Here is a 19,153-nt window from a genome sequence, read left to right on the forward strand (position 1 = left end):
TTTTTTTTTTTTTTTTTTTTTTTTTTTTTTTTTTTTTCCTGCCATTTTCTATGTTTTTAGTTTCTCCTAGCAATATCTAATTTTAGGGTTTTGGCAGCATTTGTTCTCAGGCATCCCCTCGTAGCAAGTGTTGTGTTTGGAGTTACAAAGTCATGGCAACTCTTGGATATTGTAAATGCAGTCAAGGTTGAGCTCACACCTGAAATCATTTCTGAAATAGACAAAATTCATTCGAGGTTTCCCAATCCATGTCCCTGATTCGAGATTTCTCCCAATCCATGTCCCTGATTCGAGATTTTTGGTTTGTTGTTCTAATGTTATTCACTTGTGACCAAAATTGAGTTAAGTGTAAAAGGAGGATAATTGTTGTGAAGAGGAGGGTAAAGTTTGTTCTTTGGAAAATACACCACGTTGCTCTTTAGCAGCAATCATGATCTTCAATAGCGCCTTCCATACATGCCTATTGCCCTGAACTGGTGCCTTCTACACTAAATTATTGCACATTTTTTTATTGGGTGGTGGCTCTCCCTTGTCACTCTAAACTTGCCTTCTCATCCATCTTCTCAGGCCACCCTTTCAAGATGAAGAAGGCTCTCTCTGGGTGTACTTTGTTTTTTTTTTTTTCTTTGGAATCTTTTGTTTGAAATTTCCAGAGAATATTTGCTCACAAAAATTATAAATTTAATTTATTATTATTTTTTAATGTAAATTTCATACATCAATTAAATTAAATTATATATATATATATATATATAGTATGTCAAACTTAGTGTTAAAAAGATCATATATTAAAATTTGAATTTTAAAAAATGATGTTCTAACATTATATTATATAGTTTTTTTAATAATACATCATCAAATTTATTAGGTTTACATTTTTTAATAAAAATTCTTCGAAAGAAAAATATTGTTAAAAATGAAGGGAAAAAATCACTACAGGGAATCTCTAATCCGATTTTTGTGAAAATAAGAAATGAACTTCATGAAAATGAGGATTGAAATAGGAAGCGGGAGAAAGCCAAGGACGGATAAGACTTCTCCATCTATTTATGCATAAATCTATTGAAGTTTAAAGATACAAATGCCTAAAGGGAGTGAAAAAGAACGAAAAAAGAAAATACAAAACATTAAAAAAAAAAAATTAAAAAAAAAAGAAGAAAAAAACTCTTTATCAATCTTCCAAAGAAACTGGAGAACCAACATTCAAGCTTGCCACTAAGAAGAGCATATGGATCACCATTATTCATCTCCTCCAACAACAAATGACCATATTACTCTTATTCCAATGGTTTAATTAAGGTTGGAACCACCAATCCACAACCAACAAAGAACATAACCACAACAAAACCCCCAAATATTGCATTCTTCATCTTCATCTGAGAAAAATCAAAGATTGCCTCTTTGTAGAAACAATATAATTGCAGTAAGGAAGGCTTGACATGTGATGATAGCAACACCAAGCTGCCTAAAGTAACCATGGGACGAGCACAAATCATGGGAAAAAAAAAAAAAAAACTTGAATTTTCAACACCCACTTAATCAAATTCCATATCTGATTTCAAGCTCAGAAGAAGAAAGTTCATGAGTTTTTGATTTGCCATAAAAAAATCAGAAAACAAAGATTCTGCAACAATGGTGAAACACAGAAAATAAGTAAACAGGTAATAATCCATGGCAGTTCCACACCTACTTGCATTATCCTATGTTCAAAGAAACCTTAGAAAGAAAGGATCATTTTCTAAATTCCCTCTCTAATCAGATCTTAGCAACAAAAACTCCCAACTGCCTCAAATAACATCCATCTAAAGCTTAACAACTTAAGGAATAAGCATCCCATTTCCTTCTACAACTTCTGCAGAAATTATAGAACATGGTATGATAGTCATGAAAGCATAATATAGCAAACCTTGCTTTATAACAATGAGTGGGGCGCCCGGGAATTGTCCCATCTCCAATATCCACGCCAATATGTTTCAGGCTACAGACCTTCTCTGCTAACTCGAGGTCCATAAATTGCCCCCAAACAAATACATCATTGTCCTACAAAAACGAGTGAAAAAAGGAACTCGACAAGGATCATCGAGCAAATACACAAAATACCCTAAATCAGTCCAGCTGTTTTACTATTTAATAAATCTGTAATTTTCAACACAGCATCCCATGATGAAACTGGGTAGAAATCCTGATAGGTGAATCCAATCAACGAGATGAAAGCAAGACTCAAGTAGTTAGTCTTACGCCAAGAACATCTTAGGATTACAAATGACAAGAAAATTTACTAAAGATAAAGTACAGCATGAGGTCTCTGAGTCAGCCCGCGCTTTTTTGAAGTATTCCTGCACCCATGGGCATACGGCCTGGGTAGTCAATACAGCAATTATAACCATGTAAATGTCTTCAGAAACATGCCTTTTTAATGTGCAAAAAGAGTTTCATTACGCCGAGGAGGTCTATCAGGAATACTCCCAGGTTTGAACTTAGACGCCTCATGCCTTGCCAATTCAGGAGGCACAGGACTATTGCTTTGGATAAGCATTTGCTTGAGATCATAAAAGACATCAGTATCCTGTAAAGTTAAGAACGTTGTGGCCACACCCGTTTTCCCTGCACGGCCAGTACGTCCAATACGATGTGTATACATTTCAATGTTACTGGGCATATCGTAATTTATGACATGAGCAACATCAGGAATATCAATCCCACGACCAGCAACATCTGTGGCAACGAGAACATTATATCTCTTAGTTCTAAACCCTTCAAGACTAATTTCCCTTTGCTCTTGTGACTTCCCACCGTGCAAAGTTGTTACACGATACCCTGCCTTGTCCAAATTTTTTGCAACATTATCAGCATTCTTTTTGGTGTTAACAAAAACAATAGCTGTTTTGTCACCCAGGTTATCAAGCAAATTCTGCAATCTATAAAATTTCTCTGATTCCTTCATCATAATAACGTGTTGAGATATTAGGTCAGTTGCCTTTCCAGCAGTTCCAATGTTAACAACAACAGGATTTCTTAGATATTTTCGAGCGAGCCTCTCCACAGCAGGTGGCATGGTAGCACTAAACATATATGTAGTTCGATATATTTTCTTCTCATCAAGCTCCTCATCCTCGTTTTCAGGTTTAAGATTGCTTGAAGGCATTGCATCTAAAACACCCATAACTTGAGGCTCGAATCCCATATCTATCATCCTATCAGCTTCATCCAGAACAACATAATTACATTGATTAAGTACCGCATAACGCCTCTCCAAACAATCCAGCAAACGACCTGGAGTGGCAATGACAACCTCACAACCCTGCCTAATTTTAAATCCTTGCTCCTCAATCGATTGACCTCCAACAATTGAAACCACTTTAATACCCAAATAATGAGAAAACTTCACAGTTTCATCCTCGATCTGCTGAGCAAGTTCACGAGTGGGAGCCATTACTACTGCATAAGGCCCTTCTGCCTCATTCTCTTCGTTTATGGGAGGCAACCTTGTAATATAAGCAAGCATGGGAAGAACAAAGGCAGCAGTCTTACCAGACCCAGTCTCGGCAATCCCGATAACATCACGTTGTTGTAAACCCAAAGGAATGGCAGCCATCTGAATGGGGGAAGGCGTCTTATAACCAGCCCTTTCTACTGCCTTAAGAAGTTCCGTCGTCAACTTACTCTCATTCCAACTTCTCATGGGGCGAGGGATCCTGGATCCCTTGTAGGATATATTGAAGTCCTCCCTAAAAATTCTCCAATCCCTCTCAGTCATCTCCTCTAGCTTCTTTTCGCTCCAGTGCCGATCGACTCTCATATCAAATGAGTCATACAAATCAGCAGCTTTTTCCTTAAGTTTTTGAGCTGCAGCCTCCTCTGGTTTTTCCTCCACACCATCTTTCTTTCGTATCTCCTCCCTCATCTCCTTCTCATTCTTAGCTGCAAGCTTCTTCTGCTCACGTCTGTCCATGCCAGCACGGAACCCTCTTCCAAACAAAAGTTGGGCCTCGTGAGGATTTTGGTATAGTAAATTCATGTCTCGAGAAGTATCCTCAGTATTTTCCCAATCAAATGAGAAGCGGAATTTCTCACTTGGTTTAATAACACGTTTCTTAGGCTTCTTAGAGCCAAGATATTGTTCTTTAATAGCATCCAACTCTTTATCACGCTCCCGCTCAGCAAGCTTCTCTAAGCGGGTATGCTCTCGAGCTTTGGCCTCTTCTTCACGCTCCTTCTCACGATTCCGTCGCTCCAAATCCCGATCACGATCTCTTTCCCGATCACGAGCCCTATCTCGTTCTCGATCACGATCTCGATCTCTTTCTCGGTCTCGTCCTCGATCACGGTCACGACGATCAGAGTCAGAAGGCTTGTGGTTGTCAACAGAATCATAAGAAGGTTTCTGAGAACTGGAAAGAAGTTGGTCTTGGCGGCGTCTTTGAAGAGAAATTTCTTCTTGGCGTCGTTGAAGGGCAAGTTGCTCGCGTTGAGCTTTAGTTAAGAAGACCGGTTTGTTATCAACAGCAGCAACTAAGGGCTTAGAAGACGAAGAACCAGCCAAGTTCTCAACACCAGCAGGGCGTTTCATCACGTTTGGTCCTGAAAATATAATACAATAGGATTTAACACATTAAAATAAATACAAAAAAAACATTATCATGAGTCTGTAGTATGTAATACAGTTCAAGTCTCAAGTCTTAAAGCAAAATTAAAAACAACAATATTATTTATCCATCAACTGTTGCCCAAATTTAATTTGTAATGTCACCTCTCAGTCTAGATATTTGCCTTAAATGGTGTTGACTCACATCTAGCTATCAAACCTACAATCCACATTGTGAATAGTACAACATGCTACGTGGGGTTGATTAACAAATATGCTCCTGAAGACCAATTTTCCCTTTGTGGAAGGGAAGATTTATACATGGTGTCAATTTCGAAAGCTTTGTTGAACACACACACATGAAAAGGATAACACTCTAAAATTTCATACTTCAACCACATGAACGATATGACACATTTGAACTTGTTTCAATTAAAAAATTTGAACTTGTTGTATCATGGAACAAACTCTAGACTCGACCCATACGAATTACATAGCCAATCTATCATACATTTTTTTCCACAAATTTCAGTAGCGGTGTAATTTGGTCGGGTTGGGTCAGCTTTCCAGTTCAATTCAATTCCTTTCACCCCTAACTTTCAGTATGCTTAACCATCAATTCTCTAATTAAAATGAACAGCCAGATATCAAGAATCCACGAATACGTATAAGCAAATAAATTAAGTACATAAGCAAACAAGACAAAGCAGGCAAAACAAGAATGCAATGTTCTACAAGTGGGAATTCAGTTATTAGGGCCCGCTCATTAATCCCTACTGATTTGAAATCCCAAATTACCAAAATTAAAATCCACTAAAAACCGTATTGAAGATCGAATCAATTTAACTAAAAATTGCTAGAACAGATTTTACAGACCCTTTTCGAGTGAGCTATTGCTCGGATGATCCGGAATAGATAAGAGGTTCCCCGCGGCAGAGGGAAACTAACGAACGGTACGAACTAATCGCCGTAGGTCTTTCGACCGTCTAAGAGAGAGGGCTCGAACTGCAGGTGTGGCCTGTCGCCGGGGGGCTACAGTCACTGAGGTCGCGCCGGATGTCCGCCGTCACGTATAGCTGCGTGGGGCTCAACACAGAGGAGACTCGCCGTCGCCGTGGGAGAGAACAAGCAGCGACTGAAATGAAAAGAAAGCGGCGAAAACGGGAGCGAAAGCGTTTGTGATTTTGGCAAAAAAGAAAATAAATAATAAATAATAAATAAAAGAAAAACTTGACGCGCATTTTTTATTTTCTAAAGTTCAATTCAATATAATTTAATTTTACTATTGAAAGAAAATAAAATTTTATACTAAAAATGAAAATGCTTGTCGCTCAAGTTTCTCTCGAAACAACCGAGATCCGATCGAAAATTTGCACGTATATCTTAACGAGAGCACTCTCCTCGAGCATTTATCGCCTTATTAGCTTTGGAAAATGTTAGCTAATAGACTTGAGCAGGTTCGGGATCAAATCATTTATGTTAATCAAAGTACGTTCATACCCAGTAGGCTGATATTCGATAATCTGATTGTAGCTTACGAGAGAGTCTTCATTATATAAAGATCTCGTCATTTGTGGTACGATGAAAATTACATGGGTTTTAGTGATAATTGGGTAAACGTTATTAATTAGTGACTAATTTCTAGTGATAGAGTATAAAACCGATGGGTTAGCTAGCTAACATCGTCTAATTGTTTAACCAAGTTTTGATGGTCAGACATATTTGATGTATTTTGGATCACAAGGCTCAAACTCTAACTTCTAAATCTTTTCCTTTAGCCTCGGCTCTCTAGGCAAGGTTGAGAAGATACCCTTTTGACACATGACGTAACATATCATGGGGTCGGGCTCTGGCAATTGGAAAGTCAGGAACAACATTCCACTGGTATCTACCGTCATCAATGGGTGTCAAGAAGAGAATCTACACTCAAATACTCCTTTAACTGAATTCTCCAAACAATACAGATATATGTGTGCGTATATATATATAACCCTGTTGAGCTCGAAATAAACGTTGAACACGATGAACTTGGAAATCGAGTACTCGTGTTTTTGCTATGGACCAATACCGAGCAACAAAGGAGTTACCCTCAACAAAGGCTCCAAAGTGTTAGGCAAAAACTTTCTAGCAAAAAGGAAACAAATAGAAGAGGAATTATTAGCACAAGTTGATTCAAACCTTATCCTATTCAAGAACTCATCATTGATATGATTCCATCCAAACTTGCCCGGATGAGGGCCTCCCTTGGACCAATCAACCCAAGTGATGCTCCTATTATGGTTCCATTCAGGCTGCACCATGTTCACCAAAGTTGGTATGTAATGCTCGTCCATGTAGCATGGTGGGAGGCAATAGTTTTTAAAGATTGGATAGTACTTCGTGTCCGACACGATCTCAAGTGCGAGCTCTCGATGTACCTCGAACCATTGGGAGCCCTTTCGCCAGTTCGTGATGTTTATCATTGGCCACATTTTCGGGTTGTAGCGGCCTCGGCCGAGCTTTCTTGGGTCGTCGAACGAGCCGATGAAACTTAGGTTTGAGGTGATGAGATGGTTGTAGATTGTGGTGAAGTTGAACAATGGAATGCATGAGTCTGAGAGAAGAACGAATCTTTGGTTTGTTATGTCTAAGAGGGCGTTTGCTAGGAGACGTCTCTCCGCATCGACCATGCTTGCAGTCCCCCAATGCACAGGCTGTAAATAAGATTAGTTTCATAAGTTTAATAAACAAAATATTAAATATAAATATAAATATAAATAACCGTGTTCATGAATTGGGTTAGGTTGGATTGGACTGGGTCGGTAATCCAAGTAACTCTTATTAAGTAATGAACTTAGCCCAACCCAACAAATATTTGTTGGCTCGGGTCGGATTGGGTTGGGTCGGGTTGAAACATATTTTAAATCTAGCTCAATTGCTCGAGTTTAATTTTTTAACTCAAGTAATTCTTATTAAGTAACGAGCTCAACTCAACCCAACAAATATTGGGTTGGTTCGGGTTACGAACATATTTCAAATCCAACTCAATTGTTCGAGTTTTAAATTTTTTTAACCCGAGTAACCCTTAATCAACTCAACTCAACCCAACCCAACCAAATATTATTTGTTTGAATTCGACCCAATTCAAATAACTTATTAATCGAGTCGAACTCAACCCAATTGAGTTGATCGAATTTTTTTAGGTTATCGGGTATTTGAACACCCGTAAATATAACGTAATTTTTTTTACCATTTTAGAAAGAACGACAGTAACTTTTGACGGGAGCCAATATTTAAAAAATGAAAAAAAAAAAAAAAAAACAATTAAACCAACCTGACTTGGAATCCTTCGACCATAAAAAACAGAAGTTGGAGGCATTTCATGAACATAAGAAGGATGAGAATGAACATAAATGGAGTAAAATCCATGGTGGCCTTCAAAAAACATCTCCCAAAGATCCGCCAGTGGCAAAGGACCAGCCGTCAAAAACATGAACGCCACCTTTCTTGGAGCTGTCTTGTCACTCACCTCCAACATCCTTGGAACCATGCTACTTCTCCAAAACAGCTCCTCATCACTCATGTTGTGAAGCAAAGACTTGTGTTCTTCAAGGGAGACGACGCTCGAACCCTCCGACGAGCTCCCATTTCTCGGGATCGACAAAACAAGAATCGACGGAGGCAGAGTTGGAGGAGGGGAGAGGACGACGATAGGGGGTGCAAGCAGAGACGACGGAGGCGGAGCAGGGAAGGAAGGAGGAGGAGGAGGAGGAGGATTTGGGGTCGTTGGATTTACGAGAGAGAAGGTTTTGACGTAGAAACACAGGATGATCCCGAGAGAGAACCCGACGAGAAAGAAGAGGAATTGGAAGACGTGTTTGAGGTGAAAATGGGGATTGATGTGGGATTTGAGAAGGGCTTTTTGATCAAACCCCATTTTGAAAGTTGATCAATGTATGGAGCTTTTGGGTTGGATTTGTATATATATTTAGACATAAATAAGAGAGTGCCTTGAAGAAGATGAAGTTCATGGAAAAGAGCTTTAATCTTGGCATGTTTTAAGCTATGGAATTAATGATTTTACCAACACATGCCAGCTTGTCTTTTGTTTTTGTCTTTTTTTTTTTTTTTTTTTTTTTTTTNTTTTTTTTTTTTTTTTTTTTTTTTTTTTTTTTTTTTTTTTTTTTTTTTTTTTTTTTTTTTTTTTTTTTTTTTGCATGTGAGGAAGATTGAAGAATTAGGGATTGAATTGACTCTATTAAAGTGGGATATTTAAAAAAAAAAAAAAAAAGAAAAAAAAAAGGAAAAAAATACTTCAAAATATTTATTTATCCTATTTTGATCCTTACTTTATTTTAAAAAATAATGACGTAATTTNACTTTAAAAATATTTATTTTATCATATTTTCATCCTTACTTTTATTTTAAATTTAACAAATAATGACATAATTTCAATATATATATATATATACACACACACATATAAACACTTTAAAAATATTTATTTTATCCTATTTTCATCCTTATTTTTATTTTAAATTTAACAAATAATGACATAATTTCAAAAATAAAAATAATATATATATATATATATATATATATTAATTTTATAAATAAGAGCATAATTTCAAGTCAAATAAGTTAAAAATGGTTAGAAAAACAAGATTATTTTTCTAATATTTAAAAATTAAAAAAAATATTAAAATGAAATAAAAATTAAAAATTAAAAATAAAAATAAAAATAATAAAATTTAAGAGCTAACTTGTACCATACTTTAAACAAAAATATTAAAATGGAAACAAAATCTAAGTTGGAATACATTTAATTCTAATAATGTGAAAACAAAATTGAAGTCAAAACCGGTTTTTTATTGCATCATTCTTCACGTTCACTCGTAAATTTTTTAATTATTATTATTTTTTAATTTCGATTATTGTAGAGTGGAGATCGAATCATCGACCTTTAAAATAATAATTAGTATCTTATCCACTAAACTATGCTTAAAATGACTCTTAACTTAAACATTAAAAATTCGAGAGATAATTGTTATATTAGAATTTAATTATTTTTTTAATATAAAATTAATCTTAATTTCTCGAACGATAAAATTACTTTAATAATTTGATAAGAAACGACATTTAATTATATAAATATAATTAAATTTAATACATTATTCACAATAAATAAATAAATAAATATATATATATATATATATATATATATAGGTCAAACAAACATTGCATGAAGCAATCTCGTAGATTTGAATTGGAGTCAAATTGAAGTTAGGTTATTGAAACAAAGGCTTCCATTCCCATTTATTGACTTTTTTCCGACAATTAATTTAATTTACTCGTGTAACTGTAAATTTAAAAACGCTTAGCTAATATAATGAAAATTTTAGTTTCGATGACACTCGTTTACGGGAGTTAGGTTAAAGAAATCATTTTTGTGAAATGTTCGTTAAGTTTTAAGTGTTCTGTGTAGATATTGGAAGAAGAACAAAAAAAACGTGACGAGCATGCAACCACGTTTGAAAATGTAAGATAGTTTGCAGCAAAAACAGAATGCCGTGAAGAATGTTACCTATTAGAACTGAATCAATTATGGATTTGATAGATTCTTGCAATTATTTCCATCGAATCACCTCGAAATATTAGTCGACTAACGTTTATCACACTGATCTCGACATAAACCCTAAACCTAGTGAATTATAAATTGATCGACCAAAAGTTTTTAACGACAAAGATCAAGTAAACGAATTTTTCAAACAGTAGTGGTTAAAATGTCGATTTTAAACGTTTAAGAACCAAAATGCTATTAAACTCAAATCTCGAAAAACTTCGTTATTGACATTATTAGTCGAATAAGAGCTAAATTTATGTTTAATATTTTTGTTATTAATGCAACAAGTTGGACATGTGCTCCAAAATCCAACTTATTGACATAAATGTATATTTTTTTCTCCTAAGTTTGAAGTCTCAAGGTTTTGCTTCACTTCTAATCCATCACACCTATTTTTAAGTCATTAATTTATAGATTATAAATTATGGTTCGATGGTCAGAACATTTTGAACATGTCAGCGTCAAAACGACCACAATTATTCAATTATTGAAAAAAAAAATAAAGACATTATTGTAGCTTCGGTATGAAAATTCGTCGATAATTAATAAAATAAGACCGTCAAATATCTTAGAAAGTGTACTTGCCTCTATCATTAGTTCAAGGAATTTTTCTCTCGGTTGAGGAATGGGAAGCAAGCTCCCTTTTAATTCCTTTGTCAATGGGGGATCCAAAGTCGTGTAATGGAAAACAAACTCATCTCTAGACTGAAAATGTCAATTCCTTGGTCGTTGAGATCTAAAGGGAAGCAAGCTCGTGTCTCTGAACTGAAAATGTCAATTCCTTGGTCGTTGAGATCTAAAGGGAAGCAGGCTCGTGTCTCTGAACTGAAAATCCTTGGTCGTTGAGATCTAAAGAGAAACAGGCTCGTGTCTCTGAACTAAAAATGTTAGTTCCTTTGTCAATGTGATCCAAAGTGGTGTTGTAACAATACTAGCTCATCGCTAACATATTGTCTTTTTTGGGCTCTCTTTCGGGCTTCCCTTCAAGATTTTTAAAACGCGTCTGCTGGTACCTTATAAAGAATGTTTCGCTCTCCTCTCCAACCGATGTGGAATCTCACACATGTAATGGAAAGCAGGCTCGTCTCTAAACTGAAAATGTCAATTCCTTTGTCGTTGAATCCGCTTAATCTTGCTACAGTACATGATACGAGTGCCAAATGAAGTTGAAGTGGACACAGTTAGTACAAAGAACATCTCTCAAGCTTTATAAGTACGAGTGATTCAGACACGTGCTCGACTCGAGCACGACTCAACTGTTTCAGCTTAGAGAAGAGAAGAAAAGAAAACGATGAACAGCATCAACTTATTGAATTAAAGAGTTCAAAAAGACAGTGGTTGGGTTCTTTATTAATGTCCCTAAGTTGTTCCACCTAAACCTACAAACAAATATGAACAACAAAAAGGAGAAATCAAGTTTGATGGTACAAATCAGAGCCCAAATTCTTCAAGCTGTGGCACTAAGAATTTGCTCTATTTCCTCCAGCGACCGCCCCTTCGTCTCGACGATATTACGAGCTACATACAATACAGCAAGCAAACAGACGACGCCGAATCCGAAGTACACCGTACTAATGCCAAACTTGTTTACGAAACTCAGGAAATAGAGGCCGATGAAGAAGTTCGAGATCTGTTACGGGAGCAATACAGTAAACTTCACTAACAAAACGAAAGCGAAAGCATATATAAACTAAGCGTTATGGCCTCAAACTCCGTAGTCGATCTAGCCTGATAACATGTGTGTGTGTTCGGATTGCTCTTTCAACCACGTAAAACTGATATCAAAACGCATTATTTCGAAAAACTTACCCAATGAGTTCCTAAAGATAAAGCAACCGCTTTTGCTCGGATTCTCGACGCAAATATTTCTGGTAGAAGAAGGCCCGGGACCGGACCTGCCCCAAGCGAGAACGATAACACATAGCTGCAAAATGGAGTTCAAATTTATAATCCAAACATGACAAAAGAAACATACAAGCCATTTGACTCAGAGAATATGAACAACTGTCTTACAGAACAGTCCCAAGAACAGCTAGGGTGCCAGAATAGTGTGCCAAGGCGCTCCAACTGAAGGTCAAAGACAGCAGCAACATAGATGCAGCCTAAAACAGTCACCAAGGCTAATGTCATCTCCAAATAGCGATTCAGATTAATCGTTCGTGTCGACCGATAAGTAAATAACATACCATTCCACAAAAGCTAATTGTGAGAAGACTTTTCCGTCCCTGACGATCCATTAAAGAAGATGCAATGGTCGTGCCTGGAAGGAAGAAGATTACTCGTCTCGTTTTACAAAAGAACACGTCGATACACAGACACTAGTGTCCCAAGACGACTCGGTAAAAGGAAGACCAAGAACTAACCAAAGACGTTAGCTGCTGCAACGAGAGCACTCGCTGCAATGTCGGAAGCAACTCCAGCACTACGAAATACCGAAGTCGAATAATATACGACGGCGTTAATCCCGGATAGCTGCTGGAACAGGAAGAGTGCAGCACCAATGCTAACAACTGCAACAAAATATGTTAGTAACAACCAGAAAAGCTTTTGAAGAGGCTAAACTCTCAAAATTTGTGGCAACTAAGAAACACAGCCAGACAGCAATGAACCATATAATTCATTTTTATGAAGCATCAGTCTCGAGATCATAAAATGCAAAAACTCGAACTTAAATCAAAATACTTAATAGCATGGCAATACATTTATACAAACTTCTACCCTGAGCACACGCAATGGAGCCGTAGACAGTCTTCCAATCCACAAAATAATTTCATCTATGGACAACATCTTTGTTGTCATATCCCATATTGAGACGAGAAAGAAACACCCTTTATGAGGGTGTGGAAACCTCTCCCTAGCAGATGCGTTTTAAAAACCTTAAGGGGAAGCCCAAAAAGGAAAACCCAAAGAGGACAATATCTGCTAGCGGTGGGCCTGGGCCATTACAAATGGTATCAAAGCCAGGTATCGGGCGATGTGCCAGCAAGGAGGTTGTTCTCCAAAGGCGGGTGGATTTGATGGGGGTCCCACATCGATTGGAGAAAGGAGCGAGGGCCAGCGAGAACGCTGGGCCCTGAAGGAGGGTGGATTGTGATATCCCACATCGGTTGGGGAGGAGAACAAAACACCCTATATAAGGTTGTGGAAACCTCTCCATAGCAGACGCGTTTTAAATACTTGGGGGAAGCCTGAAAGGGAAAGTCCAAAGAGGACGATATCTACTAGCGGCAGGGCTGGGCCATTATAGTTGTGGTAAAGGTCGTGATGCCAGAGGAATCATTACTGCAGGGCATAGAGGGGGAGGTCATAAGCATCTATACCGTAAAATCGATTTTTGACAGAGGGAAAAAGCATAAAAGATCACAAATATAGTTAAACAAGACAAATTTGTGCAAATTATTGAGATTACTCTTCCAATAGCGGCTACTGAACAGATCAGACCACCCTGCTTCAGGTTCTACAGAACCTTGGCTGGCTGCTGCGAAGTCTTGAATAACTTCTACTACTCTATCTTTTCCATAGAGTGTTTTAATAGCTCTCTCAGCCTCTGGTAGTCTCCCTTGCTGCAAAAAACGATCGACGCACCACTTTATGCTTCGTTACGAGTACGTGCAGCTATGTATAACTACAAAATAATGTATTGTACAATTTATGGTAACCTGATAAAGCCAACGTGGACTTTCGGGAGATATCGCCATTCCGACTGCCAATAGAACGGATGGAACCATAGATATACCGAACATCGTCCTCCACCTGATAAAAGAATTTGCACATGTTAATAGAATGGCTGAGGCACTACAAAGATGAGATATCACCCAGATGCATTCAGATATGGTATGACTGCCTATTCATACATTCATAGCTTAGGGACCTATTGTACAAGTTGAGTCGTTTACTATATCTATTGTACAAGATGAGCAACACATACCAAGCAGGGTTGCCCACCAAAGGTAATCCAGCTACCAACGCTGCAAGGATTCCGACGCATATAAACAGTTGATTCACAGATCCAAGCGTTCCACGAATTTCAGTTGGTGAAATCTGCATATTTTTTCCAACATAAGATGGAGATTTGATCGTAATATCAAATGCTTAGTGAAAACTTTTAAGAACAGATACCTCAGATATGTAAAGTGGGACAATAGCTGATGAAATACCAATGCCAAGGCCTGTGAGTAGGCGCCCAATTATCATAGTTTGCACGCTCTGAGCAGTAGCACTGAAATTTTCAACATAGATTTAAGCATTTGCTTTCGAAAGACAATAACACTTTCATACGACGATATACGCAACCGATACCGATACCGATACCGATACCGACCATAGAATTGCTCCAACTGTGAGCGGGATTGCATCCAACTGAAAGCTCCTAGTTCTGCCGAACTTGTCAGCGAACGTCCCGCCAACAAAAGATCCAATTGTGGCACCAATAAGGAGTGTACTGACGATCCATCCTATAAAAAGTTGAGCTTGAGAGTCATCGAGACGACACTAAAATACGAGCTTAGCGTAAAATTTAGTTTCCGATTCACAAGAAAGTAGCTTCCTAAGAGAATTTCACATTTCTTAACTATGTTACTGTCCTTACCTTGTACAACAGTATTTTCCAAAATTCCAAGATCCTTGGAGAGGTACTCGAGCGCACCGTTTACGACCCTGAAACGAACAAACAATGAAACTGTAAACGAACAAACCGTTTACGACCCTGCAAATATGTTTAAGCCACGAAAATAGTACCCGAGGTGGTAACCGAATAATATGGCTCCTAAACAAGCAACGCCAACAAATGGTAGAACAGTTCCAGAAGATTTATTGTTAGGCTTGGCAGGAACAACATCCCCCACATCCTCATCTGCAATATAAGTTAGTGGTAAGAATGCATCTTGGCTTTAAACGTCTTTGCAAAGAATCAATGCCACACAAACAAAGCCTACCATGACATACGAGTATCAAAAGCGACCCACAACGGAATCAAACGATATTATAGTAATCTTATTACTTCCTAACAAAGAATCTGTTAGAAATCACGAACCTTCACAATGGTATGATATTGTTCATTTTGAGTATAAGCGCTCATACCAATGGAGATGTATTCCATACTTATAAACCCATGATCATTTCCGGGACTCCAACAACATTTTCCGAAGAAATCATTATTGCAAGAAGGCCATAAAAATCGAGACAAGATTATGGAATTCCACCTTTTTGAAGAACAGGTGCGTTTGATCAATGCCAAAAAAAGATGTGAAGGAAGTGCACAATCACAATCATCTTATGAAGGATTGTCATAATTAAAATGGCACAAACAACGCAACGAACATTCGTAAGCAACAACACGATCACTTAGCAACACGTAAATGGCTGACTTCTTAAAATAAAACCATTCAGAAAAAGGCATTCAAGACAAATATAATGTTCTTACAAAAGCATTTTAAAGTACTTACAGAAGAAGCCCTTTCACTACTAAAAAGCTCACACACAATTGACATATAAGCTATAGACTAGTTTTGTGGAGGGGCGGATCCAAAACTAGAACTAATTAACGTAGGGCCGAGATAAAAATCAATCAATTGATTGACATACAAACAATAATTCTTAAAAGGGACTCAAGTCGAGCCGCATGCCAAAACTCATATTGAAACCTCGACTTTTGAGATTATGGCCCAGGACCTACCTAGCCCTCTTCAAGTTGTCTTCAACACTTCTATCGCATCGTTCTGTCGAACCTTGCATATGCCTCAACTTAGTTAGAATGCACACTCTTAGTGTGTTGGATGATGCACCATCCTCCTCTGTCGTATCATGATACTCCTCAATCTTGACCCTCATGTTGCCAGATGGGCGTCACTTGAGGGTCACCCTTTGCCTATCTTGACAGGTGGGGGTCACAACTTACTTTATGTCAATGAGGTTGTTACACTTTCCTCCAAACCTAGTCATCGTCCTCAATGACTTTCTTGAGTCGTATCGTTGAGTCGTATCGTCGATTTTTATCTTTTTTTTTTTATTATTATATTAAAATGTGTGAAATAAAACATTAAATTGATTGATTTAAGAGTGGCTAGCTACTAAAAGGGAGCGGGTAGTGTCGCTCTTTGTTGATGGCTAATGCCAATGTGGCCAATACAGACATGCAAGCAGCCCCGAGATTGTGCTTTGCAGCCTTGGGTTCATGATATTAGCCAAACAACATGCTTTTTTTACTTAAACACCAATTAAAAAGCCACACAAAACTGACGCAAAATTGACATGGATCTATGCACGACAACTTGAAGATCAGTGAAAGGTTTCCACACCCTTATAAAGAGTGTTTCGTTCTACTCCCCAACCGATGCGGGATCTCCTAGTCCACCCCCCTTCGAGGCCCATATGTGGGACCTCCGAGTCCACCCCTTCGGTCCCCAGCATCCTTGCTGGCACACTACCTCATTGGCACATTGCCCGGTGTCTCGCTCTGATACAATTTGTAACGGCCCAAGCCCACCAGTAGCAGATATTGTACTCTTTGGGCTGTCCCTATGGAACTTCCCCTCAAGGTTTTTTAAAACGTGTCTGGTAGGGAGAGGTTTCCACACCCTTAGAGTGTTTCGTTCTCCTACCCCAACCAATCCAATGTCGGATCTCACAATTGAGATGGAAACATGTGAACACACTTCAACAAAGACAATTACATGCCAACTTGAACATCAGTGAAATAAAACAAGTTCAATAGATCATCCACAAGAAGCAGAAGCAGAAGCAGAAGCAGACACAGAACAAAGATCAAACGAAGATAGATATTGAATCGAGCAAGGTAGATATAGAGAGAGTACCATAAGCATGTGTCTTGAGTGACTTGTAATTAGCAGACGAGCGAGAAACGCCATCAAATCCAAGCCGAACACGCCTCATCTCAGTCTCCATGATTTCAGAACCAAAACTCAAACCACAGAAACCACTTCTTTCAGTCATTCGAAGCTTTCCCAATCCCAAACGCCTTCCAGATTCCCCCAAAACCCTCCGGTTTTGAAACCCAGAAGAAGAACAACAACAACTTACGCCACTTTTGACCAACGCCGAAGCCTGCATTCTTAACTCCACTGAGAAAATTCCACACCCCAAAAAGTCAAATCCATAAATGAAGCAATCAAACTCAAATCTAAATCAATAAATTACTCCCAAACACACAAAACCCAAATGGGTACACACAAAACCCAAATGGGTACTCACAAAACCCAAATGGGTACTCGATTCAAACCAAAAAAACAGGGAGAAATCCACATACCCGAAATGAAACCCACAAAGCAAATCGGTTGATTTCTTGGTATCAATCAATTTCTCCGATCTCTTCTTCGTTATCTCAAATGGGTTTTGTCAGTGACAGCGAAGAACTGCGTCGAAGAATCCGCAAGAGGAAAAGAGAGAGTAAAAGGGGCGCAGCGATAACAAAAACAACGAAAAAGTAAACCAAACAGAGCCTCGGAATGTTTACGGCTGATTCCACTTTCTTTATTAACCTTCTTCGCAATGGTATCAATCGGATTGGATTGCTCATAAGCTTTAATTCGATGAAATGCATTAATTAACTTAACCTTCACATGATTCGAAAAGATGAGGATCCCGTTGTTTACTCCACAGTTGAATCGAGGCCGAGCCATCGCAACAAACTGCCGATAGAATTTTACGGATCGTGAAGAATTTAATTTCAAAGCCCCTAATGTATAATCTTTAATTAGTTACATGATCCAAATGCATTCAACTAAATACTTTTTAATATTGAAATAAATATATTAAATTATAAATTGAAATTTTGTTATCAATTATTTGATTTATTAGACGTAAAACTTTAAACTTTTCATTTAAAATTTTAATTTTTTTTAATTTCTATTTTTTTTATAAATAAAATAAAATAAAATCAAGTAAAATGGAACAAAAATTAATATTCAAAAAATGGAAAATAGAAATTAATATTTTTTTAAAATTTACCCAATTTAAACCAATATTATTTTTTTACAACAAAACTTAATATTTTTTTAATCTCGTTTAAATTTTACTAAAAAAAATAAAATATCTATTTTAGTCTAAAAATTTACCCAATTTAAAGCAATATTATTTTTTTACCACAAAACTTAATATTTTTTTTAATCTCGTTTAAATTTTACTTAAAAAATATCTATTTTTAGTCTAAAAATTTAAAGTTTATTTTTTTTCTTTATTTTTTTTTTAAATATCTATTTTAGTATTTTAATTAATTCTTATTTGAATTTGAACGTATCACATTAAATTATGCAGAGTTTTGTAAGGAAAATAATTAATTTTTTATTTATATAAAATTAAAGTAGGAAAATAAAAATTAATTGCAAATTAAAATTAAAATTATAAAGATTTAGTTAAATGATTGGGGAATGAGGGGGTCGGTAGATGGATAAATTTGGTGATAGAAGCAAATGAGACAGTTTTATCTTGTCGTGCCTCCGTGGATCCACGTCATACTTCTGACAACTCTGTTTTCAGTCCACGTGGAATTGTCTTAACCGCTTCCCAAACTTGGTAATCCCTTCTGTAACTGATTCTAGAAATTTACTGTAACGGTAAAAATTATATGAAAAATAGATATATATATTTTATTTTAGGGATAAAAAAAAATTGACCTAAAAAAGACAAAAATCATAGGGCATCAGACGGCCCACATTCAATCAAACGTGGGACCCACCTCAATAAGATGAACGTTGGAGAAGTGTTATAGAAGTGAAACCGGAAGCACTGGATCTTTCCCCCTTAGATATACAAAACCCAAATTTCAGACCGTTGGAAAAGCTTTTTTTTTTTAATTATCTCTTCTTCCCATTCAAAGTAAAACAAAGCTTCCTCATCCTTCAACAATGGCGGATAAATTCCACCAGAACTCCACCGCCGATTACCCAATTTCTCTCCGTCTCACGGCGGAGATTTTTTCCATGGAAAGAGGCCCGAGGTACAGAGCCTAC

At 37.2% G+C, this 19,153-nt stretch overlaps 4 protein-coding genes across 4 annotated transcripts in view; 1 reads left to right on the plus strand and 3 right to left on the minus strand.

Annotated features, from left to right (window-relative positions):
• The window catches only part of LOC111789740 (protein tas-like), a 4,765-nt gene extending 4,254 nt beyond the window's left edge, over positions 1 to 511 (plus strand). The window contains exon 12 of the mRNA XM_023670413.1: positions 98 to 511. Within this exon, the coding sequence (XP_023526181.1) occupies positions 98 to 258 (161 nt within the window). The 3' untranslated portion in view covers positions 259 to 511. The remainder of the gene's footprint in view (positions 1 to 97) is intronic.
• A 1,577-nt stretch (positions 512 to 2,088) lies between these two features.
• Positions 2,089 to 5,795, minus strand: LOC111790957 (DEAD-box ATP-dependent RNA helicase 21). The gene is made up of 2 exons (XM_023672100.1): positions 5,462 to 5,795; positions 2,089 to 4,581 (listed from the first exon to the last, which is right to left on the minus strand). The coding sequence occupies exon 2, from the start codon at positions 4,568 to 4,570 to the stop codon at positions 2,414 to 2,416; it is 2,157 nt and encodes a 718-aa protein (XP_023527868.1). The 5' UTR covers positions 4,571 to 4,581; positions 5,462 to 5,795; the 3' UTR covers positions 2,089 to 2,413.
• A 743-nt stretch (positions 5,796 to 6,538) lies between these two features.
• Positions 6,539 to 8,501, minus strand: LOC111791774. The gene is made up of 2 exons (XM_023673245.1): positions 7,899 to 8,501; positions 6,539 to 7,278 (listed from the first exon to the last, which is right to left on the minus strand). The coding sequence occupies exons 1-2, from the start codon at positions 8,499 to 8,501 to the stop codon at positions 6,640 to 6,642; spliced, it is 1,242 nt and encodes a 413-aa protein (XP_023529013.1). The 3' UTR covers positions 6,539 to 6,639.
• A 2,966-nt stretch (positions 8,502 to 11,467) lies between these two features.
• LOC111790893 (plastidic glucose transporter 4) lies at positions 11,468 to 17,833 on the minus strand. Its single transcript, XM_023672006.1, has 14 exons — positions 17,452 to 17,833; positions 17,000 to 17,266; positions 14,925 to 15,039; positions 14,776 to 14,843; positions 14,509 to 14,641; positions 14,307 to 14,406; positions 14,116 to 14,228; positions 13,847 to 13,940; positions 13,597 to 13,750; positions 12,551 to 12,697; positions 12,374 to 12,447; positions 12,201 to 12,289; positions 11,997 to 12,111; positions 11,468 to 11,817 (listed from the first exon to the last, which is right to left on the minus strand). The coding sequence occupies exons 2-14, from the start codon at positions 17,253 to 17,255 to the stop codon at positions 11,635 to 11,637; spliced, it is 1,641 nt and encodes a 546-aa protein (XP_023527774.1). The 5' UTR covers positions 17,256 to 17,266; positions 17,452 to 17,833; the 3' UTR covers positions 11,468 to 11,634.
• Positions 17,834 to 19,153: the final 1,320 nt, after the last annotated feature.

This window comes from Cucurbita pepo, chromosome LG03 (genome assembly GCF_002806865.2).
Source record: "Cucurbita pepo subsp. pepo cultivar mu-cu-16 chromosome LG03, ASM280686v2, whole genome shotgun sequence".
NCBI lineage: Eukaryota > Viridiplantae > Streptophyta > Magnoliopsida > Cucurbitales > Cucurbitaceae > Cucurbita > Cucurbita pepo.